The 12,423-nt window shown below is 35.1% G+C and overlaps 1 protein-coding gene across 1 annotated transcript; it reads right to left on the bottom strand.

Moving 5' to 3' along the window:
- Positions 1 to 9,057: 9,057 nt before the first annotated feature.
- Positions 9,058 to 11,408, bottom strand: LOC133838656 (fork head domain-containing protein FD4). The gene has a single exon (XM_062269826.1). It carries the CDS (start codon positions 10,491 to 10,493, stop codon positions 9,264 to 9,266), a length of 1,230 nt encoding a protein of 409 aa, XP_062125810.1. The 5' UTR covers positions 10,494 to 11,408; the 3' UTR covers positions 9,058 to 9,263.
- Between the last annotated feature and the right edge of the window lie 1,015 nt (positions 11,409 to 12,423).

Raw genomic sequence — 12,423 nt, forward strand, 5'->3', positions numbered from 1 at the left:
ATGACGCTATTAAATCGACATTAAAATAAACAGGAATTATTTTTTTTATGATTTTTAGTCAAGGTTTCGGATGCATTCATTAAGTTTTATTCAAAAAGAATCACTCTTAAGATAATTAACATTATTAAATATTTACTCTTTAAAGTGTGCAGAAAGATTTTACTGTTAAGGTATAAAATGCTATGACTTAAAAATAGTTGGCGAAGTTCTTCAGATGGCTCAACATAAATTATGTTACTTCAAGCATATTATTTAAATTGTTTGGGAAACATAACTTAATTAACTTAAAGGATTTTTATCAACATATACATAAATATTCTGTTCACATATGTATGTATATATGTGCCTAGTATATTCTTAGGAATAAATTAGGCATCTCAATGCTCATAAAGATCGTATGACAGAAGTAGAATTTCAACTAATATTTCTTCGCTGTGAAAATACAAACTTCCATCAAATGAGACTGTGGAATACCCTGAACAACTGACTTCAAATCAGTTCCATTCTCTCCAAGCAGAAAGTCATTCCCATATGCATAGCAGGTTCTGAGATGCATTTGTTCGCTTGGTCTTTCCCCACAAATGAGAATACCCTTTGTGGAGGCAATGCGAGTACGGGGTATACTTGCACCATCAACATTCCCTTTCTAACCCACGGGGTTTAAAATACATATGAGTTCAAGCAATTATAACAAACAAAAGAGAAACATCACTTCCATTCCAAGCGGGGGGTAACAAAGATGCTGCGCTTAAGCCTTTCATCTGGCCGCTAATTTCCTATTCCAACTGGTTATAATGGTTATGGATGAATTAATAGCGTGTATGCCAAAACAAATACAATTAAATAATGAAGCGTTAAAAACTGAATTAATTTGTGTGCGGCATGTTTCATCATTATTTATCCAAATTAGGTTTGAACGCAGCCAAAACGATTTAGTTAAACAGATTTTTTTCCTCAACTTCAACTTCATATTCATATTTGTATGGGAGTGTGTTATATGTGTGTGTAGATGTGTGTGTAGACAACGTGTTCACGTTTTGGCCACAAAAGATTCAAAACAGGCTTAAGGTAAACAAGCAAGAATGCTGCATTCGTCAAGGTAGTTGCAACACCTTTGTTGCAGGTTTATCTTATTGTTTTCCCTACTATTTATTTTCATTGACGGCAACTCGATAAAGAAACGCTGCCGAAACTTAAAAACACATATAAGAATACACATATTGTTCACATTATTTTGATTTTGTAGCTTATCGAATGTGGATTCTTCTGTTTTCGAAAAGATAATTTGAGGTAGCTAAAATAGTAAATATAAATTTTTGCAAAGAAAATTCCAATATAAAATTATTCACCCATTTAAACAATTTAAATAAAGCAGAAGTTTACTGTAGTTCCTTATGGCATAAAATTCACAAAATACAATTAAAATGCTAAAAGGATCAACATGTTAATTTGATTAGTTGACAATCCAATCACTAAAATAATTGATCTTTAATTTAAAAGGATAAAAACGCCTGAAACTTTAATTGTGGTTGTGCAATTCAAAAAATAAGTGGAGACAGAGAACTTTTCTGGTCATGTTCCATATATTATATTCATGTTCTAGATAACATATAATAAATAAATAACTAATTGTATTTAAAGTTTGTTCAAAAAGCTTTCGACCTTTGCATAGACTTAGTTAATAGATTTCAATGATTTCGCCCGATAGTTTCGTTTATTTTCAAATCGTTTTGAAACTTATACTTATTTCCTATTTATAATGTTAATAAATATACCATAAAGTAAACAAATTAAATGTTGAGAAACCTCTTGAGCGATTGCAGCTCACGACTGCTCGTTATTAGACGACGGCGAAGGCGAAAACGAAGGCGATGCTTTAACCAGCTGAGCCGGCTAATGGGCCAGTTGGTCGTCGGATGCTAAGTGTTTTACTTACCTGTATACGTTATTCTTTTACCTGGTTGGTTTTTACCTTCTTTAGACACAACACAAATTACATTCAACACTGCCATTCTTCCAGGCCTTTTCAACAAAAAACAAGCGAAGAGAGCTGGTGTTGAAAAGTGCACGACTTGAAGATACCCTCAACGCGTGTGTGATGTTCTATAACAAGTATACGAAGCATAGTCAGTAGTAGTTTCTAATATGTTCTTTAAGATGCATATAGAGCTCTACAAATCTGAAAGATATCTCTGTCTATATCAGCATCCAATTTATTTCTTATTGAACTAAATTTATTTGAAAAAATTTAAATGCATTTGATGATTTAAAAATATAATATAAATAGATACAAAAAATTATTTTTCCAACATTATATTTGTATTATTTTTAAGTAATATTCTTAATAGTTGAGACTAAGATTTTTAGATTTTTTAAATATTTAGATTGTTTTATAATAAACAGCAACTTTGCTTAGATATTGAAAAGTTGCTAAAGCAACTCCGGAACTATGAAGGAATCAAGCGAAATATGTTTTTTTTAATTATGCTAATATTTATTTACAGAGCAAGGGAAAATAAATAATCCCAATTAATACATGTATAATGGTTTGTTTATGGTACGGTTAGTTTAACGCGTCGAGAAGCGTTGTTCTTTTCGCGCCGCAGCGGTGTAGATGAATATACATAATTGGACCGAGGCAGTAATAACATATTTCGGCTGCTTTAAAGAAAAACCAAACGTACGCTCATTCGGCGGGGTCTTCTCCATCTACTTTGCCTCCTCCTGCTCTGCTCGTTTCTCTCTTTTTTTTCACCGACATCAGCAAACTGGGCGGTGTATAAGCAAAGCTGAAAACAAGCTAAAGGAAAGAAAGAAATAAAACGAAAACACGTAGCAAAACAACGAAGTGCCCACACTCTGCTTAGGCTGCTATCGCTTAACATTGTCCGATCGACAAGTAAACGATAATTATTGTGCATCTTTATCGGCTGTCGTACATACTTATCGCTCAACAAAGTCTCGCTAATTAATAGCTTGGCCATTCAAGGGGGGTGTTGAGTTGTAGCTAGGGAAAGGGTATCTGCAGGTGAGTGCAATGCTGTGACGTAGCCCTGCGTATTTCTGTTGAGTGGCGACGGAATGTCTTTCGGTTAAAGCAATTTGGTGAATAAAGCTGGTTATCGCTGACGGCTGCTTGCGTTTAACCTAAGTTACTCATTGCTTCGCTAAGGTGTTGGGTTCGGTTATAAAAGTCAATTATGTTGGATATCAGGATATCAGTAGGATATGCTTCGAACGTTTACGTTTCCTCTGCATTTTGTTTTCGCTTTTTTTTATATTGTTTTTACGTAATCGCCTTCGATAACGATATGAACTTGTATGAACGAGCGCTATGCATAAATAAATTAACATAAATATACTAGCTCGAAATAAACTATTGCTAAACTCGCTGGCATTCATAAAACACATTTATTTGAAGACTTCATTAAACAATTCATATACGATTCTCTCTTTGTCTCTCCCTCTCTCTATCTCTCTCTTGATTGTTGTAACTCCACACCTATCACACTTAATTATTGCTATTAATTATAGTCAGTAATTTATGTAACTGCCAGTTGCAGGCATCTACATCTGCATCAATAAACAAGTCTCACAACTTAAATGATCCAAACTTTATACGAGCTCCAGCTCTGCAATTTGAGTGCGTTATAAAAAAATTAAACACCTCCTTTACTTCGTTTAAGTTTTATGTTCAAAACATACATATATGTACATATATGCATTTGGAGCAAATATTTCCGACGGGGTTTTATCGTGCTAATCTATGCAAATGGATACAACAAATTTCGGGTTTTTACTTTTATATAAAGGAGATCAAGTTTGTTCATTATTATATATGCATCTTTAAATTTCAATATCGGAAATATGAAGATCGAAATTTTAAATAAACTTATATAAGTTAATTAAGCGAGTTTCAGAAAATATAATTTAATCGTTGTGTTAGCTATATTATATCCTGATCATCGACAATTTAAATTAAGCGTAGAATTTCGTTATGTGAAAGATGGTATTCCTTTAAATTAATTATATTTAAATATTTTAAATAATTAGATTATGTTATCATTTCATTCATTAGAAGTTAGAACTAAGTAGTTTAAAACACAAATAACTTTTATATGAGCACACTAAATGAATGATAATCGGGGAGTTGTTTTGTTTCTCCCATTTTGTTAAACTTAAATAATTATGTATATTTGCTATCGTAAGCGTCGGCAATGTTGCCAGCCTCCACATGATGGGCGCATGCTCCGCCCACTTCGAGGGTGAAGCCCTCTTTGTTATGCAGACTTTGCAAGATTATGTTGTATGTATGTATATTTATAGTAAAACGAACAATTACAAGCTGCTTTTACACGGTTCCTGCTTGTAAGTTTGAAATAAAGTCAAATTTGCACTTTTCTGATCCAACATGTGCTCCAACCCCGTGACCGCATTGTTCTATGCATTCTAATTTATTTGTATCTATCTCGTTTGAAGATGATTGGAATGAAGTCTCATTTCCAACTAGACTACATGGAATTAATTGATTCGGAATTAAATTGAAAATTAATTAACTATAAAATTAAATTAATTAAATATAAGATACATAAATTTAATTTTTAAATAAGGAGAATATTATGTTTCCTTTCCTTTCATTACGAAATAAAACATTTTACATGCACACCAATCAGCCGAGTCCGCCAAAGATATGTTACGTTCGTCAAATGAAAAACATTAAAATCAATTTTTTATCAAAATTTTAATTGCATTATAAACATTGATAAAGTCGGCTAAGCAGTCAGACCTAATTTTTATTTTCAGATATTTATTAATTTAGAATATTTTTACCAAAGGTGTTGCTCGCGAGAAAAGACAACACAAAGAATACTTAATTGCCAAGTTATTCTATTTAATTAGCTTCGCTTGATAAAAGTGTTTATTGAAGGGAACAAATTTCTAAGCAAGGTTTATTTAAGTAAGGAATTATTGCAAGAAAATTACTAATACAATTTTAGATTATTATTATTATATTATTGTTTTGAAAATTCATGAACATTTATATTTTTCAATTCAATTTTGAGTAAACAATCATATGTAATGAAAATTTTGAGAAAGATTTTAAATTCAAAAAGAATAATTATGTACGATTTACGATAAAGCTTTTGCGTTGCCTGTAATTTTATATGAATAGTAATCGTTTGAAATACAAAATATATTTTTTAATAAAAGGGTGTAATGAGAGTTGTTAATGCACGTATTATTTTTATAATAGATGACTCCTTCTGCCTGTTAAATTCATTTTTATATAGCAACAAACGGCTGCTGCTTTGGTATATTTTATTATTTTATATAATATATATTTTTGAAGGTATTTGAATAATTTGTGTTCAAGTTCAAGCATATAGTGGTAGGGGCGTAGTTACGCAAAAGCATTATTGTAATCTATTCTAAAAATGACTTTCCTAAGTTGAGAGTAGAATTGCTTAGTAATGCAATTTTGTATTGAGTTAGTTTTGTATTGACGATCATTCTTATTGAATTTCGAAATTGATCTCCAGAAAAATCTTATTCTGCGCAATTATTTTACAGTTTACAGACAGAAATGTCTTACAATGTAAAATTTGCAAATAAAAATAATGCGAAATTATGTGTGTAACTAAAAAAAAGTATGGATATAGTGATTGCATCAAAACATCCTATTGGATTTTAAGGACTTCAGGCTCTGACGTATCTTTATATAATTTCATTAAAAACAACATATTAATGCTCTTCAAAATCTAAAATTTTCTTTGAAAATTGACACTGCTATTAGGAAAATTCGTGAAATTCTCGATGGTTATGTATAATATAATACTTCAACAATGATCAAATCTGCATATAAATATTGGTATTGATCGAGCTGAAGACTTTACAAGCATCGAAGTATCTTTGCAGTAAAATTAAGGGACGACTTTAAGAAATTAATTTAAAAAAATAAAATCATATATAAAAATATATTTTTTTTTATCTTTTCATCAAATTTTATGGTTAGTTACGATTTACTTTAAAAAATGTCAAGACTAATTGTTATTAACGAAAAATAATGATGATGATTGAAATGCATAAAGAATTATTGTAGTGCTCTCCAATTTTTTAAATCGAATTTCTAAGCGTTAATTTTTTCATTTAAAAATCGCAACGTAATCGCATTGTTGGCGGCTCTTGAATTATTCCGCTTGTTGAAATGGCTTTTCATCTAAATAAAATAAAAAAACCTTCTCATTATACACCAATGAAAAGGATAATCCTTATAATCGCGATTGATTGGAATAAAAAATGCTTAAAATGCACAAAAAATCGTAAACCAATTTAATATATTCTCTTTATTTCGCACAATATCATACAGTAATTTTGTAAGTATTTAAATTTTGTATGCTCATCTCATATCAAGTAATCTCGATTAGAGAGCTACTGTTTAAATTTTTCTTTATTTTTAATGTTTTTTATTGCTTGAGAAGTCCTTTAAGGGTTTCAAAGATTCAGATATCTTTCAAAGTATTATTTTTGGTATTGCAAAACTAAACAAACTTCTAAATAAATAAATAAAATTAAAATTCTTCCAGTTAAGGGAAAAAATGCAAACTTAAAAAGTATCTGATCAATGCGATAATTGCACATTAGAATTCTTCGGCTTGAAGCAGATGTGTGGTGTTATGTAAATCAATCTTGTCTAGAAATTAGCACCCTTCAATAATGGCCGCTAATTATTATCAAGCTAAGCTATTTAAATAGAATCAGCTGTCAATTATGTATTCTTTCAGTCATTAGGCGGGAGGCGTGTTGGAAGTAGACAATACTATGGAATATTTATGAATGAATATATTCATTATACATCCCAATTCATATTCTGTATCTGATTTTAACTACTTAGGATAGATAACAATTTTGTTAGTGTAATCGAGTTTATTTCTATAGGGTATTTCGTGGTCGAGCACTATTAAGGCAGTTGCATACGTTAAAGCTGAGATTGCATGGAAACTGACAGACGGACATGGCGATATGAACTCAAGACAAAACATGTTTACTTAAAGGGGCTCAGCAAACTCCTACTTTAATACGTTACACATTTCGTGACAAACGTATAATACCCCTTATACATACACACAGACTTGCACATATGTATGTATGTGTGTCTATGTATGTTTTGTACACCGTTCATTCGCTTGCATACAAACAAGAAGCTAATTCAAGTAACTACCTATTTTTGCATGTATCGCTGGTGGGGAATTTGAAGGGGGAGTTGGGAGTTGGGAGAGAACGCGAACGAAGCAGCGGCAAACGACAAGAGCGAAATACAACAACAACAACAACAACAACAACAACTAAAGACGTATGCATAATACATACGCGTAAGGCAGCAAAACAGTATACCAGTTAACTGGCATACGCGGGTGTAGGACGGCTTTGTCCGTGTCTTTTGCCTTGAAATAGAGTTCAATTGCGGAAACGTGTTTCTACGATTTCAATGTACTTTCAATTGAGCGTAGCCAACTTTAAATAATTTTAAGATATTCAACAATGGATAAATAAGATAAATACGATCCAAGTAATTGAAGTAATTGTTTGAAAATAACAAATTTCCAATGCGTTTGATAAATTTGCACTAGTTATTATTGAATTATCAAGGGAGCCACACCCAAGTTTTAACAATATGGTGTTTGTCTTTAATTAATAAGTTAGTGGAAAAGAAAGACTCAAATCTACATACATATATTCAAAGCTGCTGTTTACTGACTTGTTTCTGTATTTATTTGCATATCAATACAAGGAGTTTTTCATGGATCGAAGTTCTCTTACAATATAGTGAAACTTTATCTTTCCTTATTATTGGAAACGTAAAGGAAAATTTCAAGAAAAACATTAATAATTTATTCCTAGTTGACAGCGAAGGTACTAATAATCCATCAAGAGTAAGATAGCCTTTGCTAAGTTTTAAGATCTAAATTTGTTATATTCACAGTGCTGAATATATGATAATTATTAACAATTTTCACTTTAAACATTGCAGCCGCCTTACAATCTCAAATCCATTAATTCATTCGCTTCTCTAAGTTATTTTAAAGACACGAACACAAGTTGTTTTGGTTTTTGGCAGTTTTTTTTATTATTACTTGTATAGTTATGTGTTTTGCATATTGTCTTAATTAGCTAATGCGAAGTTGATAAATATATTTTCACATTTCTACTTGTTGCATAAATATAGTACGTACTTATAATGCGAATATTCTTGACAAACATATCAAATAATTCATCTACCTATGCAAGTATGTACAATGTATGTAAATGTTTGTACACAGAGAGAAAAATATTTATCTCAATTTAAACCGATAAAATTTGTTTTAAATTGTAGCTACAATTTTATTTCATTTTATTTAAAATAAAAATGGAGATTGGTTAAAGATATTAATAAAACAAATGAAATAAATGCAGATAATTAAATGTAGACAAACAAACAAAAAAATATAAATTTAAAATAGCCATTTTAATATTACAACTTTTTCCAATAATTTAGATTGCGAGCGAAAATGATTTTAAAATTTCTTACGTTAAGAAAAGAATAAATTCCTTTTAATATGGGAATTTGAATCGAATGACTTTTTATTGATTTGATTTCATATTAAGAAAAGTAGGTTTGCCAAAATATGTAGTTTATAATTAAAAATCGAAATAACTTTATATGAAACATTTTCATGATAAAAAGTATTCTTTTATGACATGCAACCGTTAAAAGATCAGAATCGAAATACATTAAAAGGTTTTTCCTGTTAAAAGTATTCTTTTTACATAGTTTTGAAGATGATATCAGTTTGTAATTCAGAATCGAAACAATCTATAATTTTGATATTTTAGGCTATTAAGAATAGTATTCTTGAATCAAGCTTGTTTGGTCTTATATCAGTTAGTAGTTCGGAACAAACTATCATTCGGATATATTTTTTTTTTTTCTGTAATATCAGTTTTTAATTCAGAATGGAAACAATCTATATTTGAGATATTTTTAGTATTCAGAAAAGAATTCATCAATTCATCATAAGAAATTGTATTGGTTAAATCAGTTTTTTTCTCTCTGTGTGTGTTTTTGCGATACATTAATAAATAAAAGGAGTGTATACATATAGTCTAAGTACTCGTATCTCTAAATGTATTTGTATTTCTATTTGTATTCGATTGAGTGTTTAAGTATTAGGCCCTACTACTGACGAAAGGAACTACGTTTATATGTACAACGACAAGATGATCGTTTATATCGTTCGCATACCAGAGCTTATTCTACTTTGAACTTCCGGTCCTGGTCCTCGATACGATTGCGGCGGTGGTATGATAGGAAAATTGTTGCAGTAGCTGCTGTGCAGGTTGCCAATTGGCGTCGACATCATCAGCAGCGGATGCGTCATGGCCAGATCGTAGGATGTCGCCGATAATCCCCCCGCCGCGGATGACGATTGTATGCTCCCAGCTCCAACTCCTAGACCCGAGACATTCACTCCGGCTGCGTAGTGCAGGAATGGCAGATGCGCCGAGGCGGTGATCGTGTGCAGGGGCGGCAGGGGGCGTTGCCGCTGATCCTCGCTGCGAATCGGGGGCAGAGTTATCGATAGACAGTCGGCGGATGAGGTGCGTGCTGGATAACAGCTGCTGGCATTTGTGGTATAGCTGCTGTTGCCGCACTCGACGACATCGATGTCGGTGCGATCATCGTCGTCATCGTTGTCCTGGTCCTGGTCCTGATCCGGATCGATGTCGTGCTCCTGCTCCTCCTCAGAGACTTGGTCCGGCTTGTCGGGCGTTATCAAGCTTTCGATGGTGAATGAACGCTTGGGTCGATAGCTGCTCGTGCCCTCCACATCCAAGTTGGTCGTTGTCATCGTCGTTGTTGTGGAGCGCAGATTGAGCAGCGTCATGTCCTCCAAATAACGCGCCTGCGAGTGCTGCAGGCTGTGTCCTGGCGTCAGCGGAAGATGCGTGGCAATGGAGGGCGAAACGCGACTTGCCGCATGATGAGGCATCATCGCCGCCGCAGGTTCTACGCCCAAATCCATGGGCGGCACTTGAGACCCGGAGCGTGCGGTGAAAATGAAGCGATTGAGATTCGCGAGCGCCGTCAGTTCCTCGTTGAGCAGATTTTTGTCGTTCTTGTGCAGCTTGAAGCGCTTGCGACGCCGCAACAAACTTCCGTTTTCGAACATATCGAAGGCCTGCGGATGCAGTGCCCAATAGGCGCCTTTGCCGGGTCGATCCGGACGTCGGGGCACCTTGATGAAGCAATCGTTGAAGCTGAGATTGTGGCGCAGTGAATTTTGCCAGCGTTGCGTATTCTTGCGATAGTAGGGAAATCGATCGGTGATGAATTTGTAGATATCGCTCAGAGGTAGCATCTTTTCCGGTGAACTCCAGATGGCCATGGCCGTCAGCGAGATGTACGAGTAAGGCGGCTTTTGATCGCCGTACGATTCTCGCGAGGGTCTTGGCATTATATTTAATACGTTCCGATTATTTACGATCCTATGTATTTGCACTAGCAATTGTTGCTATTGTTATTGATTTATTTATAGAGTTGCACATTTAGCGTAAACACAAAATACTTGTTATTGCGAGTTGGCAAATTGATTTTCATTGTGTGTGGAAATTGTTGCAACATTGCGACGGCAAAGTTGGTTGTGCAAATAAAAATACTTGGACGTATTTGGATAAGACGTAACAGGAACAGCGAAAGGAACAGGAACAGGAGCAGGAACACGGCACACGGCAAACGGCAATCGACGCACGGCGGCACAAAAGCACGGAATGTGAAAAGCGCTCGCGCTCTTTGCGAATTACCATCGAAAGCTGAATACGACGAGGCCGACGAATACGTGAGACGTGAGCAGCGGTGGCAACTTTTGCATTGAGGTTGAAGCGAAGATAACGACAGACCCGAAGCAAAACAAACGAAACGAAGAGCCCGACTTCACAGCACAGCACAACACCAACAACAGCAACAACAACGACAACAAGAAGAGCAGGCAATAACGAAATCAGTGTGTTACAGGCAGAGCCAGAAGAGCCCCAGACTAACAGACGGCGTGTCGGTTATTGTACTAAGTGAGCAATGCAGTACTATAGCCATACTATAGCTATAGCTATACACACCAAACACCAAACACTATACACAACCAACCACAGTGAGCAATGCAATCAAAATATAATCACTCACATCATTGCCCCCGTGCTCTCTCCCAATCACCGCGATGCCAATGTATCATCCCTCTAAAACGGCGAAACTTCAAAGGAGAGAGCCCGAGAGTCAGACACAGCGGCAGCAGAGGCCGCGACAGCGACTGAGGCAGCGACTCCGACAGCGACTGCGGCAGCGGCAGAATCAGAGATTTACTAAACGAAACGAATAAACTGGTTTGTCCAGACCACACTATGCTTTGGGTACTTGGTGGACTATTGCAAACAAGACGATGGTATAGTGTTGTGTGAGGTGGGGAGTGTCTACACACACACACACACACACACACACTGGCATAGCATAGCGACTACAATAAACGGACTGGCGACCGCGACGCGACTGCACAAAGAGACCAGCCGCCCGGCAGCTGACGACCCAATATGAGCGCGAGGTGTTGAAAAAGAAAATTACATCCACTTTAGCGATTTACTGATTTTACGTTTTCATAATCTTGTTAGTTAATTTGGCTGCTTGAGAGCAAAGCCAAAGCTGTGCTGCGCTTTGCCTTTGCTTTGCCTTGCGCTGTGTGCGCTTTATTCGCATTGTGTGTTGTTGTGTCTTGGGTATTGTTGCTAGGGTTGCACGATTAAATTTGCACTTCAACAGCAATTGAGCGCAGATTAACTATTAACTATTATAGATCGAGCACTAATAGTATTTAACATCAAACTGATCTACATTTTTATATGCACACTAAAAAACAATAAGAGGCATATACACACATTAGCAGATATGTATGTATACTCTCTTTCTCCACCTATATATGTAAACATATGTAACTGCTGTTAGTGTCCAAAGCCATTACAAGCATGTAAAGCGTGCACACACACTGACACAAACACACACGCTCAGCGTATTTGTAAATACAAACAAATTCAATTTCTAGTTAATTTGAGTGTTCATAGAGATAACAAGGTTCTCAACATCGAAAAGTAAGCAGCAAGAGCAAATCAGCCTAAGAGCCCCGCACGTCAACAACGATGGGAGAGCGCGGCTGGGACAGAGTCGACAGTCAGAGTCAGAGAGTGCGAGAGCAATGGTGTGAAAGAAATACCAGTTGATACAAATGCTAGAGCGAGTCAGCTAGTGTAGCTACCATGCAACACCAGCTGTTTGCACACTTATTGGATAGAAGAGCGCAGCAATACACAAAACGACAATGTCAGACATGGTAGCAACATCCACCT

This window comes from Drosophila sulfurigaster, chromosome 2R (genome assembly GCF_023558435.1).
Source record: "Drosophila sulfurigaster albostrigata strain 15112-1811.04 chromosome 2R, ASM2355843v2, whole genome shotgun sequence".
Classification (NCBI taxonomy): Eukaryota; Metazoa; Arthropoda; class Insecta; order Diptera; family Drosophilidae; genus Drosophila; species Drosophila sulfurigaster.

Bases quoted from the DNA above. Each gene is read 5' to 3' on its own strand.
- LOC133838656 (XM_062269826.1), bottom strand. From the start codon at position 10,493: ATGCCAAGACCCTCGCGAGAATCGTACGGCGATCAAAAGCCGCCTTAC.